Source organism: Trachemys scripta, chromosome 12 (genome assembly GCF_013100865.1).
Source record: "Trachemys scripta elegans isolate TJP31775 chromosome 12, CAS_Tse_1.0, whole genome shotgun sequence".
NCBI classification, from domain to species: Eukaryota; Metazoa; Chordata; order Testudines; family Emydidae; genus Trachemys; species Trachemys scripta.
Window position 1 is genome coordinate 33,535,741 of NC_048309.1, and position 18,768 is coordinate 33,554,508.

The following is an 18,768-nucleotide window of genomic DNA, read 5'->3' on the forward strand; positions in this document are numbered from 1 at the left end:
CATACAGAAGAGAATCTTTTCTGCCCTCATGTAAGTGAGTGGCTTTCTGACATCAGTTTTTAATAGAAATTGGAATGAAGCCAATATCCTCTCCAATGTCCAATCTTTGACCCCATATGACCCTAGAGAGAAACTAAACCTTTACTCCATTATCAGTTTAAGAGAGAAATACCTAAGAAAAGAAATAGACCTTGTAATCGAATGTAAATGTTAACACAGGCAGACTCTGTACAGAGGGAAATTTCACAGTGGAGAGAGGTAAATAGCTGGATCTCTCAAGGATCAGTACTGGCACCAGTGCTGTTTAACATACTCATAAATGATCTGGAAAAATAGGTAAATAGCAACGTTTGTAGATGATACAAAATTACTCAAAATAATTAAATACAAAGGAGATTACGAAAAGTTACCAAGGAATCTCAAGAAACTGAATGACTGGGCAAGAAAAAGGCAGATTAAATTAAATGTTCATAAACTGAAAATAAATCACATTGGAAAATATAATCCCAACTATACATGCATAACAATGATGTTTTAATTAGCTGTTCTAGGAAAGAGATCTTGGAGTCATTGTGGATAGTTCTTAAAACACAACTGCTCAATATGCAGCAGCAGTCAAAAAAGCTAATAGAATATTAGGAACCATTAAGAAAGGGAGAGAGAATAAGACAGAAAATATCATAATGCCACTATATGAATCCATGGTATGCCTACATCATGAATATTACATGCAGTTCTGGTTGGCCCATCTCAAAAAAGATATGTTAGAATTGGAAAAAGTACAGTGAAGGGCAACAAAAATGATTAACAGTATGGAACAGCAGCTGTATGAGGAGAGATTTAAAAGATTGGGACTGTTTGGCCTCTGTTTTCCAGAAACTGTGGATGAGCGACAGGGGATGGATCACTTGATGATTACTTGTTCTGTTCATTCCCTCTGGGGCACCTGGCACTGGCCACTGTCAGAAGACAGGATACTGGGTTAGATGGACCCTTGGTCTGACCAGTAGGGCCATTCTTATGTTCTTATGAAAAGAGATGATGAAGGGGAATGTGATAGAGGTCTATAAAATCATGAATGGTGTGGAGAAAGTGAATAAGGAAGTGTTATCCCTTCACATAACACACAAACAACGGATCACCTGATGAAATTAATAGGCATCAGCTTTTCATAGAATCATAGAATCATAGAATATTAGGGTTGGAAGAGACCTCAGGAGGTCATCTAGTCCATGCCCCTGCTCAAAGCAGGACCAACACCCACAAAATCATTCCAGCCAAGGCTTTGTCAAGCTGGGCCTTAAAAACCTCTAAGGATGGAGATTCCACCACCTCCCTAGGTAACCCATTCCAGTGCTTCACCACCCTCCTATTGAAATATCTTTCCTAATATTCAACCTAGAACTTCCCCACTGCAACTTGAGACCATTGCTTCTTGTTCTGTCATCTGTCACCACTGAGAACAGCCTATCCCCAGCTTTGAGCAGGGGGTTGGACTAGATGATCTCCTGAGGTCCCTTCCAACCCTGATATTCTATGATTCTATGATTCTATCTCCATCCTCTTTGGAACCTCCCTTCAGGTAGTTGAAGGCTGCTATCAAATCCCCCTTCACTCTTCTCTTCTGAAGACTAAATAATCCCAGTCATAAACCATGTGCCCCAGCCCCCTAATCTTTTTCATTGCCCTCTGCTGGACTCTCTCCAATTTGTCCACATGCCTTCTGTAGTGGTGGGACCAAAACTAGACGCAATACTCCAGGTGTGGCCTCACCAGGGCCGAATAGAGAGGAATTATCACTTCCCTAGATCTGCTGGCAATGTTCCTACTAATCCAGCCCAATATGCCATTAGCCTTCTTGGCAACCAGGGCACACTGCTGACTCATATCCAGCTTCTTGTCCACTGTAATTCCCAGGTCCTTTTCTGCAGAACTGCTGCTTAGCCAGTTGGTCCCCATGGGATTTTTCCTTCCTAAGTGCAGGACTCTGCACTTGTCCTTGTTGAAACTCATCAGATTTCTTTTGGCCCAATCCTCCAATTTGTCTAGGTCACTCTAGACCCTATCCCTACCCTCCAGCGTATCTACCTCTCCTGCGAGCTATGTGTCATCTGCAAACTTGCTGAGGGTGCAATTAATCCTATCATCCCAATCACTGAGAAAGATGTTGAAGAAATATAAGAAAGTACTTCTTCACACAACACACAGTCAAGCTGTGGAACTCATTGCCGGGGATATTGTGAAGGCCACAAGTATAACTGGGTTCAAAATAGAATTGAGTTCATAGAGGATAAATCTATCAATGGCTACTAGCCAAGATTGTCAGGGACTCATCCCCACTCTCTGGATATCCCTAAACATCTGACTGCTAGAAGCTGGAACTGGACAGCAGGGGATGGATCACTTGATAAATTGCTCTATTCTGTTCACTCCTTCTGAAGCATCTGATGCCAGTCAATATTGGAAGGCAGGATAGTGGGCTAGATGGACCATTTATTGGACCTGGTATGGCCATTCTTATACTCTTAATATAGTTAAGATGCTTCTCCAAAGAATGCCATACCCCTAACCTCTGCATGCCCATAAAACACACAGAAAAAGAAACACCAGGTAACACTAACAAAATGATCTCAATTTGTCATAGACTTTAGACTTTAAGGTCAGAAGGGACAATTATGATGATCTAGTCTGACCTCCTGCACAATGAAGGCCACAGAATCTCACCCACCCACTCCTATAATAAACCCCTAACCTATGTCTGAGCTATTTAAGTCCTAAAATCATAGTTTGAAGACTTCAAGGTGCAGAGAATCCTCCAGCAAGTGTCCCGTGCCCCACGCTGCAGAGGAAGGCGAAAAAACCCCAGGGCTTCTGCCAATCTGCCCTGGAGGAAAATTCCTTCCCACCCCAAATATGACAATCAGCTAAACCCTGACCATGTGGGCAAGACTCACCAGACAGACACTCAGGAAAGAATTCTCTGTAGTAACTCAGATCCCACCCCATCTAACATCCCATCACAGGCTCTTGGGCATATTTACCGCTAATAGTCAAAGATCAAATAATTACCAAAATTAGGCTATCCCATCACCTACATAAATTTAGCAAGCTTAGTCTTGAAGCCAGATATCTCTTTTGCCCCCACTACTCCCCTTGGAAGGCTGTTCCAGAACTTCACTCTTCTGATGGTTAGAAACCTTTGTCTAATTTCAAGTCTAAACCTCCTGAGGTCCAGTTTATATCCATTTGTTCTTGTGTCCATATTAGTACTGAGCTTAAATAATTCCTCTCCCTCCCTGGTATTTATCCCTCTGATATATTTATAGAGAGCTAAACAAGCCAAGCTCTTTGAGTCTCCTTTCATAAGACAGGTTTTCCATTCCTCGGATCATCCTAGTAGCCCTTCTCTGTACCTGTTCCAGTTTAAATTCATCCTTCTTAAACATGGGAGACCAGAACTGTCTCAGTGGTATTTCAGAAAGAGAGAGAGTGAGAGAGAGAGAGAAAGATGGGTAATTGAAGTAATAGCCGAGTTCTCAACCACAGCCCTTGGGTGGCAACTCACTCTGTGTGAACATGCAGTGTTGTTGTAGCTGTCTCGGTCCTAGGAGATTCAAGACTCAAGGTGAGTGAGATAATATCTTTTATTGGACCAACTTTTGTGGGTGAGAGGGAAGAGCTCTGTGTGGCTCGAAAACTTGTTTCTCTCACCAACAGAAGCTGGTGCAATAAAAAAATATTATCTCACCCAGCTTGTGTGAGCAGACTGATGCATGTGGGCAGAAGTCAATGGGACTCAGTAGAGAGACCCACCCCTGGATACGGGGGAACAGAATCTGGTCCTTTGGCATGGAAAGGATAAAAAAAGGTTAAAAAGGAATAAAAATATGAATCAACTCACCTGCCTTTTAAATGTGGATCATAAAAATGGTGAGATTACTCTGACCTGTGCTTTTATCTTTCTGTTGTCTTAGTCTATTTATCTCCCTACTTACTAATTTGTCTGTCTGCCTCTGCAATACAGCATCTTAGGATATCAACTTTTCTTTATTCCAAACACTTAAATCTGACAAGGGAGGTAGGGTTCTCCCTGTGAGTGGAGCAAAGAGCTTTTCCTCATCTGACTCCTAGATTAAGAGCTGATTCTTGAGAGCTGTTTAAATGCTGTCTATTCCACCCGGGACAAGATCCCTGAAGTTCACCCTCTGTAACAAGCTACAAGTAACACCGTGCTGGGTCAGTCCTTCAGCAGCAATTTACCATGCATAAGAATGAGAGGACAGAAGCTTGGATTAGAAAAGGAGCCTAATGGATTTAGGTATCCAATCTCAGTGACAGTCAATAAAAAAGACACATATTTAGGCTTGGATTTTTAAAGCACCCTAGTAGTTAGACACCCACATAGCAAATCATTTCATCTCCCAAACACTCCTTTGAAGATGCTAACCATAATGTGAAAGGAACAACTAGACTGCATGAGGTGGCAGGAAAAAAGTAGGTGATGAGACAAAGGTGGAGTTATAGTGTGCAGAATTTGGCAAAACTTTTCAGACAAATACTTCTTTTGGGAAAAAAAAGCAGTTTTGGTTAATCCTATATTATTTGCAAATTTGATGCCCATTCACCAAATATCTGCATGCAAGGTGGGAGAGGAGTCTAAATTGACAACCCATGATATGGAACCCTAGCACCCACACTGAATACATTTAACCTATTGGCTGGGCTACTCGGATGTTGGAGAAACTCACTAACTTCCCACCTCTGCTTTCTGTGGAGCAGAGATGTGTAGATAGGTCTCCCATCTCTCAGGAAATTGCTTTAATCTTTGGTCTATAAGGTAATTTAGGGCACAACTTTCTCAGGCTTTCCTGTTGAAGCTGTTCATATTGTATACATCAGCAGCACATCAGCAGCAGGAGAGACATATCACTATAATGAAAGTGGTGGTCAATAGGGAGATATTCTTGGGGTGGCGAGATCCTGGGACAGAGAGAACTGTTGTCAGGCCCTGGGTGGTGCAGCCTCACCAGATGATGAGGGGCTGTGTGACCTTGGTGTAGGTCCCAGGGATGAAGCCCCTTGCCCTGCCTATGGCCCAGATCCCTGTGCAGACACAGAAGGGGTCAGGCTGGCTGGTAGTTGGGGTTCTCCAAGATATTGGCTGTGAAGTCCTGTTGGGACAGGATCCAGGCCCTGCTCCTGTAACAGCCAAGGATTTGAATTTGAATCCAGGGAACCAATTGGCTGAGACTGAAGTGGTCAGTGAAAATGCTAAGCTCAGGATACCTGTCTCTCTGTAACCAGAGCCCTGGAGCTGAGTGGGACAGAGAGATGCTCCCCGTCCCCCTGCAAATGGGGGAGTGGCTCACCCTGGCTCTGATGCTGTGAACCAAGCAGGAGGCTCCCTGCCTGCCCTCACTGGGACAGCAGAGTCAAGGCTGATCCCAGGGGGATCGGAGACCCCAGCTGAGTGTGGGGAAGCACAGCCAGGGTGGGACAACTGCCAATAAGGGCTGCCTTGTCCAGAGGTGCAAATGGCCCAGGACAGGGGTAACGCAGCCTTGGGACACCGACCTGTCCTAGATGAGCCTTTTCAGAAGGTGGTCCTGGACTGGGTGAGGGACGGATGTGAGGGGAAGTCCTCTCCCGATGGAGAATCAGTGGTGGAGTATGTACTGATTTTCCAGGAAAAGTTCGCTGAGCTCATGGATCCGGTCAGGGAGAACCTAGCCAGGGCCCAAGGGAGACAGAAGGTCTGGTACGACCGCTCAGCCTATGGCACCGGGGACCAGGTGAGGGTTCTCATCCTGGTGAGGAAGAATAAGCTGCAAGTTGCCTGGGACGGGCCCTTCACGGTCATCAAGCAGCTGAATGAGGAGAATGATGTGGTGGAACAGCTCAACCGGGCTCACAGCCACCGAGGGGACAAGGTCAACATGATGAAGCCGTACAGTGACAGGGAGAGGCTGGTACTGGCCGTGTGTGGCCAGTGGGAGAAGGGGGAAGATCTCCTGGTAGGTCTCTTCCCTGAGACTGGAGCCAGCCCCTTTGTGGAATCAGCCCCCCTCTCTGACCAATTAACCCCTTCCCAACAGGCAGAGATCAGAGAGATGCTGCATTCATACCAATACGTTTTCCAACTGGCCTGGGCTCACTAACCGAGCTGTCCACTGAGTGGAGACAGGAGCCAGCCCTCCCATTAGGTGTTCCCCATTCAGAGTAACAGGGAACACAGCACAGGCCTTGGAGGGAGAGGTCAGAGACATACTGGCTTAGGGGTGATCCAGCCATCCACCAGTCCTGGGGGCCTCTCCCGTGGTGCTGGTTCCCAGGAAAGATGGGTCAAGCCAGTTCTGTGTGGTGTGTCAGAGGCTCAATGCCATCACCATGTCTGGTGCCTGCCCATACCAAGACCTGATGCTTTGTCCCGGAGAGGGTGGCCTGAACTTTCCTAGGTCACTGGCTAAAGTGACCCCACTCAGTTCGGTCTCAAAGGGGGGAGAGATATGACAAAGTAGGTATTTTACCTTGCTATGTTGTATATAAGCCTATGCGAGTCTTACAGTTTTGCATGAATGCTGTGTGTGCCTCAGTTTCCCTGTGTATTGCACCAGTGTCTAGGTGGTGGGAATAAGGGGGGGTGACTTTTGCAGGGGCTTCTCCAGCTGCCTGCATGGATGCTATGGCCGCCCCTTCATAACCTGAGACACAGGAGGGGGATACTACTAGGTGACTCTTGGTCTGGGAAGTGAGACAAAGGCTGGAGGAGGAGCAATGGGCAGGCAGGGGTCAGGCAGCTGGAAGCGAGTCAGTCTCAGCTGGCTTGGGACTCAGGGGAGGATCAGAGCCCTGGCTCTGGACTCCCTTCTCCCCAAGATGGACTTGGCTGAAAGTCACTGATTTCTGTCCTAACAAGTTGTGTTCTGCACTGTGTTTCTTTCAACTAATAAGCCTTCTGTTTTACCGGCTGGCTGAGAGTCACGTCTGACTGTGGAGTTGGGGTGAAGGGCCCTCTGGCTTTCCCAGGAGCCCTGGCTGGGTGGACTCACTGTGGGAAGTGCTCGGTGTGGAAAAGGATGCTGAATGCTCCAAGGTAAGACCCAGAAAGGTCGAAGCTGTGTAAGGATTTGGAAGAGCGCTCTGAGGGAAAGTATCAGAAGGAGACCCCAATTGGTCCAGATGCATGGGATGCATTGTCCTAGGGATGGGGGTTCCATGATCACCATAACCACCACTCCCAAGAGGAGGAGATGGATGGTGGTGGTCGGGGACTCCTTCCTAAGGGGGATGGAGTCATCGATCTGTCGACCAGACCGGGAGACTCGAGAAGTGTGCTGCTTGCCTGGAGCTAGTGTTTGCTGAAACTGAGCAAGACTGATCAAGCCCTCGGACCAGTACCCCTCCCTACTTCTCCACATGAGCACCAATGATACTGCCAAGAATTACCTTGAGTGGATTACTGCAGACTATGTGGCTCTGGGAAGAAGGATAAAGGAGTTTGAGGAGCAAGTCATGTTCTCATCCATCCTCCCTGTTGAAAGAAAAGGCCCAGGTAGAGACCATCGAATTGTGGAGGTGAATTCATGGTTACACAGATGGTGTTGGAGAGAGGGCTTTGAATTCTTCGACCATGGGATGTTGTTCCAGGAAGAAGGATTGCTAGGAAGAGATGTGATCCACCTAACAAAGAGAGGGAAGAGCATCTTCACAGGCAAGCCTGCTAACCTAGTGAGGAGGGCTTTAAACTAGGTTCACCAGGGGATGGTGAGGCTGTTAAGATACTGTGAACACCTTATTCTAATTAACGCCCCTCTGATACTATAAAAGGACCGACTCCGGTCAGGCTGGGGAGAGGAAAAGGGAGCCAGAGGAGAGGAAGTGCAGCTGAAGGGCTGGGTAATAAAGACACCTTCAAGCCACTGGAAAGGGAGCCCTAAGTTAAGGGTGAAGAAGGCGTTAAGAGAGAGAAGCGGGAGAGCTGTGGAGAAGTGGCCCAGGGAAGTGTAGTAGCTCTGGCGGTGAAAGGTCGGCTGCCAACAGCTGCTGCCACTAGGGTCCCTAGGCCAGAACCTGGAGTAGAGGGCGGGCCCAGGTTCCCCCCAACCCGCCACTACAGAAACACCCCCTGGGAGGGGAAGACAGGCCCCTGTCAGGACAGGAGGCTAAACTGTTCTTGAACAAGCCCATAGGGACAACAGAGCTGTGGGAGTTCTCTCACCAACTTCCTTGCTGGCTTATGATGAAAAGGGTTCAGTAACCCTGGCCCTAGAGAGAGAAGGGCTACGTGGAGGTTGCAGTGAGCCTCTGAGGGTAGCATAAACCGCCTGGAAGTACCCACGGGGACAAGGTCGGAGTTTTGTCACAATGGGTATGTATATATAGTATGTATGTGTACATAAGAGACCGCCTTATATTCAAGCATAACAATGTTTTTCCAATATGGTGTTGTAGTCTGGCCCTTTTACTTTAGCACCACAGATAGCAATACGCTTTTATTAGGGCAATTACAGTTATCACCTGTGTCATTATTCGTGTTTTGAAATACTGGGATAGGCATTATATAGGCATTATTGCAGTGTGTTCCATAGTGTCATAGTGCTATGTATATGAGAATTAAAACAGAAATTTGGAGTAGTGACCTTTATATATAAATTCTCTTGTAGTTAGTTACTACACAGTACTGTCCATTCATGTTACAGGTTACCCTCACTGCTAGTTGTCTCTCTCTGGTAAACTTCACTGGGCAGGAAGCAGGAATGTCTAGCTTCTCTGCTCCTTTGGGTGCATTGCTCTGTGATACACCAGTAGCTGATGTAGATCCAGTTGTTTCTTTCAGTTGCTGTCTTCCATATAACTTACTGAATGGACAGTAAACAATTTCTGAAATATTGCTGTGTCAGGATTTAGTATTGGTCCCCAATATAAGATTATTTTGAATAACATGTGCCTCAGTTAGGATGCAATGTCATTGATCCAAATTATGACCGGTACTAATAAGGAATTTGTTTACCTATTTTGTAGTTACTGTATAACTTAATGATTTCTTTACCAATTTGTTTTTTCCTTGCCTGCATCTTGTTTGCTGTCATTCGTTTATTGATTTTTACCTGCTTGTTGGTTAAAAAGTTGAGCAAGTTTATGCACATTGTAAATGTTGTACAGCAACACAGGACATAGATGATGTCACAGGTTGGGCCCCCTGGGATGTCACCTGTGGTGCTGGGACACCACTGAGTCAGACTCTTCTGCCAGCCTGGGCCCCCTTTTTCCTGACCTTGCTGGTCTAGGCTCTCCAGCCTTTTCCAGCCAAGCACACAGGCAGGGCCACACCCAGCTGCGCAGAGAGACAGAGATCCACTCTGGGAAGGTTCAGCTTAAGGGGCTTGCCACAGCACCCAGATGTCCACCACTTCCCGGAGTACAAACCCAAAATTATATGAAATTTGCCTCTTCCCTCAATGTGGAAGAGAGTATGCACAGTTTTTTGTCCCCTCCCAGTTAGAAATCACATAAACTGGGTTATATTATAAACCAGAAAAAATGTATTAACTATAACAGGTATATTTTAAGTAGTTAAGGAGGTAGCAGACAGAACAAGGCAGATTACTAAGAAAATAAAACAGAACATGCAAATTTAGTTTAATACACTAAAGAAACTGATTACATGTGAGATCTCACCCTAAATGTGATTCCAATAATCTTCTTCACAGGCCAGACACCCTTCCAGCCTGGGCCAAGTTCTTTCCCCCAGTTCAGTCTTAGTTGTTTCTAGTAATCATCTTTGGTGGGGTAGTAGGGGAGAACTGAGGACCTGGATTACCTCACTCCCCACCCTTAACTAGGATTTGCGTAAAGCGGGAGTCCTTTGTTTCCTAGTTTGACCCTCCCGCCCTAGCTTCTCCTGGAAAAGTACAGAATTCAAGATGGTTTCCAGTATCAGGTGACATGGTCACATGCCTATTCAAGGCCCCTTTTGCCATTCTTCACAGGTTGACCCACACATCCACAGGAAGACTAAGCTCTTTCAGAATTCATTGTCAGTGCACTGTCTGGCTTTTCCATTGTTGTACCTGAAGTGTTAGCAGGGGCATCACCCAAAGTAACATAGTTGAAATATAGGTATATAGTCAATATTCCTAATTTCAGATACAGAAATGATTCATGCATACAAACAGGATAATCATATTCAGTAAATCATAACCTTTCCAATGATACCACACAAGAATTATATTGCATAAAGCATATTTTAGTTATGTCATATTCCTACCACAAACATATTTTCATAAAGAATATGGAGTATAGTGTCACACATGACATACAGTACAAACTTATAAATAAAAACAAATGGTGCCAGAATTCAATTTATAACTATACAAAATAAGGCAAACAAAAATTAAAAAATAAAAAGGCTAAACATTTAAATAAGCAAGTTATTACCTTGTTATTTAAAACTTTTAATAAAAATTGATAAAATTTATATTATTATTTCTCAGATTTGTTATATTAATTCAGTAACTTAAGGCATTTTCCATTACTTTAATTAACTATATTTTAAATCTCTGCTATGTGGTAATAAGGAAGGCCATGTTTCAAATATTAGTCAGTGGTTAGGATTAGAAGCAGAGTCTGCATTTCTGCTGTTTGGCAACCATAGCTTTAAGAAAGTTAGGAGTAATTTCAGCTGCTGCATTCCTGAAGGGTTAAAATGATTAATTTACTGGATTTACTTAAAGTAAATTTTTACCTTGTTTTTTCTTTGTTTGATTGTTTTGTTCTATTTTCAATTGCTTTATCTTTTGAAGGTTTCTGCAAAAACTATAACTTTTAACTTTTAAAACAGAGAGAGAGAGAGAGAGTGGAAGTGAGGCGAGGCAGGGGAAGGGAGGGGTGAAGAGCAACCTAGGGAGACAGCGAGACCTGAGCCAAGAAAGATTAATTCTAGCAAACTGTGAAAGGATATACAGGAAAACTTCACTGGTATGTAAAAATATTTGAGAAAGAAAGTTATATTTTTCGCTATGAATGAGGAGTGTTGCTCTGTGTGTTAGAGCAGTTGGGAACCTGCACCCTTGGTTTTTATCCTGGCTCTGGCAAAACCTGAATTTGTTCCTCCACTGTCTGTTGCTTTTGTGTTCATGCCAAATGGATTGTGGGAGTTCTCTTACATGCTGCAGTTAACTGTTTTGGGGCAACTCCATGTGTTAATGCATCAAGTCTAGGTGTTAACCCGCTTACGTTTGTTCTTTCACTCTGAAATTCATTTTTATTCACTCCCCTGTGATTGAGTCACAGCTCCTGTGTACTAATGTGCTCTGTGAACTATTTCATTTTTTCCTTCACTTGATTTACCAATCCAGGAAAAGTATTGTTTGCTACTTCTCCTTCCTGTGCACTTACTTCTCCCGTTCTGACAGGCACCAGTCTAGGCCTCAGTTTAAGTTTAACCAGAACCTGGCTTTTATCATATGGTGGTGGTTGCAATGCAGTAGACCCTGTTTCATCTTTTAATTTTTCTAGAGCCACCGTTTTCCATTTCTGTCCCCATTCTTCAGGCACAGGGTAGCTACCTGAAGCCTGCTGTTGACCACAAATATTTATAACAGGGGAAGGTATTTTTTGTAGGTTCCTTACAGCTGTTTCCAATGTTGTATTCTGTTCCTGTGCTTGCTGTCTCTGGCCTGCTTGCTGCCCTGCAAGGGGAGCAGGAGCATTCCAGGGCTGTGTGGATTTTCCTGCTTCTTGTAGCTCTTACTTTGTTTCCGTTACTTGCCCCACTAATTGTGTGGTGTGTTGTTTTAACCATTTGCAATGTTTTACATTTCTTTCTCTTATTTTTTAAGTCCATAGTCTCTGCCCTAGCCTTACAGATTCCATTCCATGTTTCTTCCCCACTACATTTTTAAAATTCATATGGACCTCTTTTGCTAGCAACCCAGCATGCCCGTACCTTATTAAACTCTGTGGGATTTTCAGGAAGGGGTTAAGGGGATTCCCTAACACATAGTTTTCTGCCATGTTAGATCTCAATTCCCACAGAGGGCAGCTCGCTTACTTACAGGTCAGCAGTCCTGGGTCACTAGTGTCATCAGATGTTTGGCTGCGTGTGTGTTCTCTCTGCGTGCTGCACTGACTCTGGCTAAATAGCTCATACAGCAGGCTCTGATCAAGCTGCACAATAAATCCAGATTCGGTTCGTAGCGAAGGAACTTGGTCGGGTTAATTGCCAATGAGGCACGGTGTTAATGCCTGGGCTCAATGGTTACAGGTATACTAACACATGTATGTCCGTGACAATGGACTGGCTCAGTGAATGGCGGAACTTTCCATTTTCCCCTTGGCCAGACAAAAACACTGCCTCTGAGATGCAACTTTATACACAGATACAAACAAGTTTCGTATTACCTCTCTGAAGTGATTAGTTACTGCCCTCTGACCTAGTTAGGTGCCATCCTCTAACATAGCTAACCACCCCCCATTATCTTGTACCTGTTGGTTCAATCAAAACATCTCTATCCATCATGCTGTCATCCTGAACTTATCTTTAGGGTGGGTCAGTGTGTTCCTGTTATCTTTGGGGAATGTGTTGGTACTGAGGTGTTCTGGTACCACCCTTCTGGAGTGTGTTTGCATGTGTTTTGTGCCTATCACTTCTTAGGGATGTATGTTTCTGCAATATCAGCCCTGCTCTTGCCAGATTATGTGAGCAGGGCCTGCCTCTTGCTCACAACTTAACTTTGCTTTATATCAGCAAAGTTTTGACCACTACTTTAGCCTAGGCCTCAGGTCTCATACCAGGCCTCTCAGACAAGGGCACATGTTTCAGGCCTTCTTCCTGCTACACCTGGGATGGTCTTTCATTGGTTCTTATGTTCTAACATGATGATATATCCATTGGCTAGGAAACTATATACAGAGGAGTGGGGTGTGTTCTTAACCCCGCAGGTGTCAAAGAATTCACTCCTCATATTCCCATGAGTGACACACCTCCTTCTGCTTGGGATTCTCAGCTGGGAACCCACTAACCCCACCTACTTTTTTTGTTACAAGAAGATGGGGTGCAGGGTGGGAAGAGGAAGAACAACAAATTTAAAGGAGGAGACAGCAAATAACTTTTATCCCAGTGATTAGGGTAGTCACCTGGGATGTGGGAGGGCCCCACTTCAAGTGCCTGACAAGGGGAAAGGATTTAAACAGGGATCTTTCTCCACTCAGTTGGGTACCCTAACCCACTGGCATATGGGATATCCTAATCTGGGTCTCTCTCATATTCTCTTGTGCAAAGCTCAGTCCCTTTGAGTATATATCACTATCTGGGGAGTAAACCCATTGACTTCATGGATTATTATTGAAAAAAAACCCTGAGATTTTAATAGGGTAGAATCCAATAAGATACTAGAGATATTAAATAAGGTTTTCTACAAATTAGGCCAAAAACAAAGAGAACAGAAATTAATAGAGGAAGAGATTCTTTTTATAGAATTGACTAGATGCCTGGCAGGTATAAATTGGCCATAGCTCCCCTGAAGTCAGTGAGCCACATTAAAGAAAGATGCAGAGAGATGAAAGAGCAACATGTGTGAATGACTCCACATCTTGGTGGTCTGAGCACTCAACCCAAGTGCAGGTGACCCAGGCTCCAGTCCCCCAGGCTCTTGTGACTCTTGTGCAATTAAGGGCCTGGCCTGCTGGCTTCCAAGGAGCCACACCATTTTAGCCCAGCTGAGGTTTTTGTCCCATCATGTCACTCAGTTACCTGAGCTGAGAATGTCTCAAAGACAAGTTATCCTTAATTCTGTGCTCTCTGACTTAAAAATAAATAAAAATAAAATCATCAACACTACTTGAGAAAGTTCAATTTCCCCAACATTTTCGCCAGTGCCCTTTTCACATCCTTGTTTTTCACGCTGTAGATGATGGGGTTTAACATGGGGGTCAAGATGGTGTACTGGACAGAGAACATTTCATCCAGAGCCCCAGAAGAAATTGAGCTGGGTTTTGTGTACTGGAAAAAACCTGTCAGATACCATAAACCAACCACAATAAGGTGAGAGCTGCAGGTGGAGAAGACTTTATGCCTACTCTCCGCAGAGCGTATCCTCATGATGGTGGAGATGATGTGAATGTAGGAGATCAGGGTGAGGAGGAAAGAGCTTGATCCAAATATCACAATAGAAGTGAGAAGCACCACTTGATTGGTGAGGGTTTCACTGCAGGACAATTTTAATAAATGAGGGAGCTCACAGCTGAAATGGCTGATTTGATTGGGTCCACAAAAATATAAATTGAATGAGAAGACTGTGTTAAGAAGGGCATGAAAGAAGCCTATTGCCCATGCACCACTCACCAGCTGAAAACAAATCCCTTTGTTCATTTTCTTCACATAATGCAATGGGTCACAGATGGCAGCGTAGCGGTCATATGCCATGACTGAGAGAATGAAAACTTCAGCACCAGCTGTGAAGAGGATGAAGAACATCTGGGCAATGCAGCCACTGACAGAAATAGTTTTGTGCTCTGCTAGGAAGTTCATCAGCATTTTAGGCACTGTGACTGAGGAATAGCAGGTATCAGTAAAGGATAAATGGAAGAGGAAGAAGTACATGGGGGTGTGAAGGTGAGAATCAGCTCTTATCACCACCATGATCAGTATGTTCCCAACCAGAGTGGTTAGATAAATCACTAAAAACACCAGGAAGAGGAAAATCTGCATCTGTGGGTCACTGGAAAGTCCCAGGAGAATAAATTCAGTCACTCTGGTTTGATTTTCCATTGACATTTATTCAGGAAAAATGTGACCTGTAAGACAAGAAAATGAAATTAGCCCGTATCCTAAAAGTGAATTGAAATGGATTGTGGAGACCATCTGTTCAGAAGTATGAATTAAAAGAGAACTGTATTCTAGCCTTTTTTTTTTTTAAATAAACAAAATTTATAGAAAGAGATAGCAATAAGCTGTTCGGATTTTGTATGTTTTATGGTGACAAAATGGGCCAGATACAGACAATGATTTAGGCCCCTAACTGCCACTTTAAGTACCTAAATCCCAGAATCTGGTCCCACGATTATTCACAAAACCCAGATGGGATTATGGGATAGTTTGATGCAGGCCTTGCTTAGTCTCTCCTGTTGACTCTGTTCCACTGTGGTTCAATAACTAAAGAAGCATTGGAGAAAGGGGACTGGACATTGCATCTGGTGTGAGGTACCCAACCACCATGCTATAAAGTCATCCACTCTCTTGTTGTTTCTCTCTGGCCTAATAATGTTTTAATCTGTCCCACTAACATATAGAGATACAGTTGTTTCCCTTCCAGCTGGGGATCTGGCCTCTTTATTCTAATGGATCTATGGCTGATTCACACCCACTGGGGATCTGGCCAGTTCTATAAGTAGTACCTCTTTCTCTGTTACATGTGGTAATTTGTGAAGAGTATTTAGTATTTTAGATGATTCATCCATATCAAAATACCTGGGATTTCAATTAATAATAATAATAAGTAATAATTAATAATTAATCATTAATACAAACAACAATATCCCCAGCCTAGAATTACTGGTTTGTGACCCAGCATGGTATAGGCTGACAACCCAACTAAGTATAGAGAATACAGACAAATTGATAAATATTACGAATGCCATAAAGAGGGTGTCAGAAGAGCATAGCTGTATGACAGGCTCCCACACTGGCAAACTGTGTTGTTTGGAGGCAAGTACCTCCAGGCTAATATCATGCAACTGACCAAACAATCCAAGAAAAGCAGAGATAATTTTCAACAAACGAGTGAAAAAGACTCACTGGGCAAAACAAGAAATGATCTAAGATTGTATTTTAGCAAAACTGGAAGAGAAGGTCTGGAGGAAGTGAATGCTCCAAGACTCAAAGAAGAAAAACAACAACACATAGAAAGAAACAACCAATCATAGACTCACCGGACAACTCAGATCTTAATTGCAACAAGGACTATTTATGCAACTGGAGATTGAAAGCCTGAAAAGGGAGCATAATCATATTGAACCACATGCAAACATTTTGATAAAAGAAGTGATATAGGTGTGACATTCTATACCGTGGGGGAGCATCCTGTAACCCCATTTTCCTCATTTTCATATATTTGTGAGCTTACATACAAAGCATGCCTTGTAAGGTATCAGGGGAAAGGTTATGATCTGCTGAAAGTCATTTCTCTATACATATACGTATATCATTAATGCATATGAAGTTATGAGAATTGTGTTGTATGGTGGTCAATAAAATATGCTGTAAGTTGAGGAATCAGCCAGACATTAGCTCCCCAGAGGCAACAGCAAGGAAAGTAGCAAACACACGGGTGGGGTATCAATCAACCCATCATCAACCATTGTCCAGGGGGCTACGTTGTAATGACTCACCTGCATGAGGCCACACCAGGGCAATTGCTCAACCTTGCCTGGAGACTCAGCAATGCCCCCAGACATGCCTGGACTTGTGTTTTCCAAGCACACGGACTGAGGGTATAAAACAGACAGAGTGGGCACATACTGGTCCTTTTGTTCTGCCCCCACCTATGTTGCAAGCAACAAAGACACTGAGAAGAAGACTGAAGACTTCAACAGAGGAGACTGGCCCAGATTTAAGAGACAAATCTTTATATAAAGGACTGCAATATCCAGCAGGGTGAGAAAAACTGCTTAATCTAGTTGCTGCCCAGTCTAATAGGGTTGAGACTTTAGACTGCGTGCTTATATTTTATTTCTTTTGGTAACTAACTCTGAACTAACTTTGCCTATCAATTAAACTCTACCTTTTATAGTTAATACATTTATTTTACTGTTTATCTTTGCCAGTGAGTTTGAATGAAGTGTGTTGCAAATCTGCTCAGGTTTGACAAAGGCTGGTGTATGTTCACTTTCCATTGATAAAGTGGTGAACCAATTAATAAATCTGCATTGCTAGTCTTGAGCGGTGCAAAACGGTATATTTCTGAGGTACAGTGCTGGTAGATGAGGGGATTTGGCTCTGGTGCCTTTCTTTGTATGATTCATGAGAGGCTCTGGGAGCATTCATGCAATCTAGCTGGGTGTGTGGAGCTCCACATGCTCTTGTGCTGAGTGATCACAGCACCTGGAGGGGATTGCTGCTAGTCACTAGCAAGGCATTGTGAGAGACATCCCAATCTGGAGGGAGTTAAGGAGGCACAGTGGTCCCACAGTCCCAGGCTGCTCCCCGCGGGGATCCCATCACAATAGGACAAACAGAAACCACAAAAGAAAAGAAAAAACAAGGACAAATGTGAATGAAGCACCATCTAAAGAAAGTACAGGAAATATGAATTAGTTGTTGATGGAGGTCATTCAGAGTGTAAGAGACATTGAGCACTGACCAGCACTACCAAGTATGAAATTTGTAGACCAGCAAAGACTGGATGATATAAAGAGAGCACTTAATGAAGTGCTTATGGAAATTGTTGGGTAAAACCAACAAGTATTAACCATCTGAATTAGATAATTTATACTACAGTAACAGTAGCAGCTCATCAGTTTAACATCAAGCCATCTGAAGATGCAAACCATTGAAAAACAATCTATATTCAACAACCTCCATGGAAACAAATAAGGTTTTACTTAGAGATATCAGCCCACTAGATGAATATGAGAAAAAATATTTGAAGAGAAATAGCAGCAAATGGCCTTGGAGATGAAATATCTGCTGAATGAAAGGGATGTGAAAATTGTAGAGGAACAATGTAAATGGAAGCTGTTCACTCAGTGTCATGGACCTGAAAGATTTCCCACCAAGTTATCAGTATGAGAAGAACAGTCACTTGACCTGAGACATTAGGAGATTCTTTGATCTGATTGAGAATTAAAAGCAGAATAGGAAAAAAATAGAGCCAATAAATGACGTGGAAGAGTTTCAGTGCTACTGGAAGGAAATCTACTCTGAGGAATGACAGGTTTCAGAGTAGTAGCCGTGTAAGTCTATATCCACAAAAAGAATAGGAGTACTTGTGGCATCTTAGAGAGTAACAAATGTATTGTAGCATAAGCTTTCGCTTATTTGTTAGTCTCTAAGATGCCACAAGTACTCCTATTCTTTTAATCTGAGGAAGTACACCATAATCAGACAGTGGATGGCATTAAAATGCCAGAGTAAAATGTAGAAAACCACACCAAAGACAAATACACAGAAAGATCAAAGAAAGAAATTTATGAGGTACTGAAAGGAATAAAAAATTGGAAAACACCAGATCAGATGGGATGCATAGATTGTAGCTGAAATTCATTACAACACTGGATAATTGTTTACTTGAACAACTTAATAAATATTTGAAGGATGGATTTCCAAGGTAGAGGGTGACAGTGGCAACTCTTCTCATATAGGAAAAAAAAAAGAAGGCTGCAGTGATCCTATGAATTATAGCCTTACCACATATTGACCAACTATATGGGCATTTCTATCAATGAATCTGGCAAAGAAGATCTGGATAGTGTGAGCTCACAATGGAATGCTGCCTCTTGAGCAAAAAATACAGCACACTAAACATGAAAGTGATAAACGACCACCCGAGGCTAAACAGGAGGCTCATCGAAGATAGAAAGAAAGAAAGAAAGAAAAAAATAGAAATTGTGTGGCTTGACTACCAGAAAGTATATAAGAACATCTCACTATCATGGACCATTGAGACAATGTGAATGTCCAAGTTTCATCCAAAGATCAATTCCTTTCTGCAGCAATCTATGTTTAACTGGAGCACTTGACTCTATCAGGAAGAGACTCTTATCGATGAG

The 18,768-nt window shown here is 43.4% G+C and overlaps 1 protein-coding gene across 1 annotated transcript; it reads right to left on the reverse strand.

Moving 5' to 3' along the window:
* Positions 1–13,837: 13,837 nt before the first annotated feature.
* LOC117885923 (olfactory receptor 1009-like) lies at positions 13,838–14,776 on the reverse strand. The gene has a single exon (XM_034787486.1). The coding sequence runs from the start codon at positions 14,774–14,776 to the stop codon at positions 13,838–13,840; it is 939 nt and encodes a 312-aa protein (XP_034643377.1).
* Between the last annotated feature and the right edge of the window lie 3,992 nt (positions 14,777–18,768).

What these genes read in the sequence shown, in the direction of transcription:
- LOC117885923 (XM_034787486.1), bottom strand. Translation starts at nt 14,776, where the DNA reads ATGTCAATGGAAAATCAAACCAGAGTGACTGAATTTATTCTCCTGGGA.